Raw genomic sequence first — 2,135 nt, 5'->3', positions numbered from 1 at the left:
CAATTGTTTTTATTTATAGAGATAATAACGTAACTAAACAATCAAGTTTAAGTTTGCATAAAAGCTTTATTACGATCTATTTGAATAACTCAATTTGTGCGACTCTCGAATGGAGGATTTTCAATTCACATAATTATTCCTCTGGAGTCAGGCAATGATAAACCTCCAAGTGTAAGAGAAATTACAACTTTCTGTATTCTAATTTTCACTATCACGTTTTTTATCCTCTCATATAAGAATAGGATGTGTAGAGGAAATTCAATTTTTTCCAGAAGAAGAAAGTCTTCGTTTTGAGGGGTCCGCGTTATTCTTAAATTTAATAAGTGAGAAATCATAAAATCTAGTCATTTTATCGTTAATTTCCACCGACATTCTTAATCATAGCAATTCTTTGCCGAAATTTTGGTGATTAAATTAATAAAGTTCAGGGTAAGTCTAGTCAGTGTCAAGAATGCCTCGAAATTAGTAGTGATTTCCATAAATTAAGGATCAATTCTTGAAAACTACAGATATATTCCGAAAAACTCAAATTTTTTTTCCCTATGTTCGTTCTAGTAATTTTCATAGCACAGTGAAAAATTAACTATAAATACTGTAATATCTGCCTTCCGCATTTTCATTTTTATCCATCTAGTTATCAATATTCGCGACATCTTCATGGTGATATAGGGGTACGTGCTAAATCGATGTATGAAATGTTTCATTTTTTTCTAATGGTAGAATATTATGAAACTGATGATATTTATCTATTTGAGACAAAAAACAAAAATTTACGTTACGTGAAACGACCTTTTCCGTACGTTTAAATGTTTTAGAAAAAAATTCATTGGATTCATCTCGATCACTGGCATTCTATAACGCCTCAAAGGCAGCGATTTCGACCAAGGACAGGTGTTTCATCCACGAACACACACACACACACATTCAATGAATAGAAGAAAAATGTGTCTGTAAACTCCATAATCAATTATAAATTATTTGCAAGAGAAATAATTTGCCCGTATTTACCAAGTGAATCACGAAACCAATTATGATGATTAGTTGGCTCATATTTACTTCCAGTAATTTGAAGCCTTCGACTCAACTAATTTCAAGATTGAGTAACCTTTCTCCGTGGGATCTTTTGAAAGAGGCGTACACTTTCATCCGTTAACTGCGTGATATTTTATGACATTTAGCCAAAATGCTAATGCTACTCCTACCCGATTACATCTGCGCGACTATAAAAAGGCAGTAGCATCCTCCAGAGATCATCAGTTGAGCATCAGAGCAACTATCAGTATCATCTTTCAAACATGAACGGATACATCATCTCATTCTTTGCCGTTGTGGCTGTAGCTAGTGCTGGACTTCTACCCAACGAGCCAGTTCCAATCCTGTCTCAGGATCTCGAAGTTGGCTTTGACGGTACCTTCCGCAATTTCTACGAGACTGGAAATGGAATCAGTGTGCAAGAGCAAGGATACCACCAGCCTGGACAGACACCGGAGGAGGGAACCAACGTGGTCCAGGGATCTGCTCAGTGGACTGCACCCGATGGTACCCCAGTCTCGATCAACTGGGTTGCTGATCAAAATGGTGCTCAATTCCAAGGATCTCACCTCCCAGTCGCACCAACCCCACCACCAATCCCACCAGCAGTCCAGAGAGCACTCGAATACATCGCAGCCCATCCTGAGCAAAACGAAGGGCAGGTCAGGCCTCTAGGCCGCAGATTCTAAGACCATCAACAGTGATAATGAAATCAACCTAGTTGTTTTGTTGTTTAGTAGTCTATTGTAGAACCTTTTCTGTTTCCTACTGCCATTGAAATAAATTATCTCAGTGTCATTCAGATCGGTTTACCTGTGAAAAAAATTATTTATCTCCTGAAATCACCTTGTTCTTAAGAGTCTTCATGAAAGCATGACGCACTAGTGTGGATATGTTAAAAATGTGTCCTCCGACGAAGGCTTTAGTCCACTTTTCTTCTCTACAATTGAAGGTCATACCGAGTAAAGAGTCGAGTAAGTGAGTGAGGATACTAGGGTTGACAAAAAAAGCCATCGGCGATTGAGATAAATACTTCAGTATGTCAGATATTGAACTAATTGGTGTTTACAATTTTTACAGCAGTCGACTCAACAAGAGTGAAT

At 37.7% G+C, this 2,135-nt stretch overlaps 1 protein-coding gene across 1 annotated transcript; it reads left to right on the top strand.

The window, feature by feature from the left end:
- Positions 1–1,222: 1,222 nt before the first annotated feature.
- On the top strand, positions 1,223–1,834 carry LOC107043383 (endocuticle structural glycoprotein SgAbd-2). Its single transcript, XM_015264873.2, has one exon. It carries the CDS (start codon positions 1,296–1,298, stop codon positions 1,719–1,721), a length of 426 nt encoding a protein of 141 aa, XP_015120359.1. The 5' UTR covers positions 1,223–1,295; the 3' UTR covers positions 1,722–1,834.
- The last annotated feature ends 301 nt before the right edge of the window (positions 1,835–2,135 follow it).

Source organism: Diachasma alloeum, unplaced genomic scaffold (assembly GCF_001412515.2).
Source record: "Diachasma alloeum isolate Michigan unplaced genomic scaffold, Dall2.0 Dall_scaffold_00562, whole genome shotgun sequence".
Classification (NCBI taxonomy): Eukaryota; Metazoa; Arthropoda; class Insecta; order Hymenoptera; family Braconidae; genus Diachasma; species Diachasma alloeum.
The sequence above is the reverse complement of the archived record's forward strand: the minus strand, read 5'-3'. Positions and strand labels throughout refer to the sequence as shown.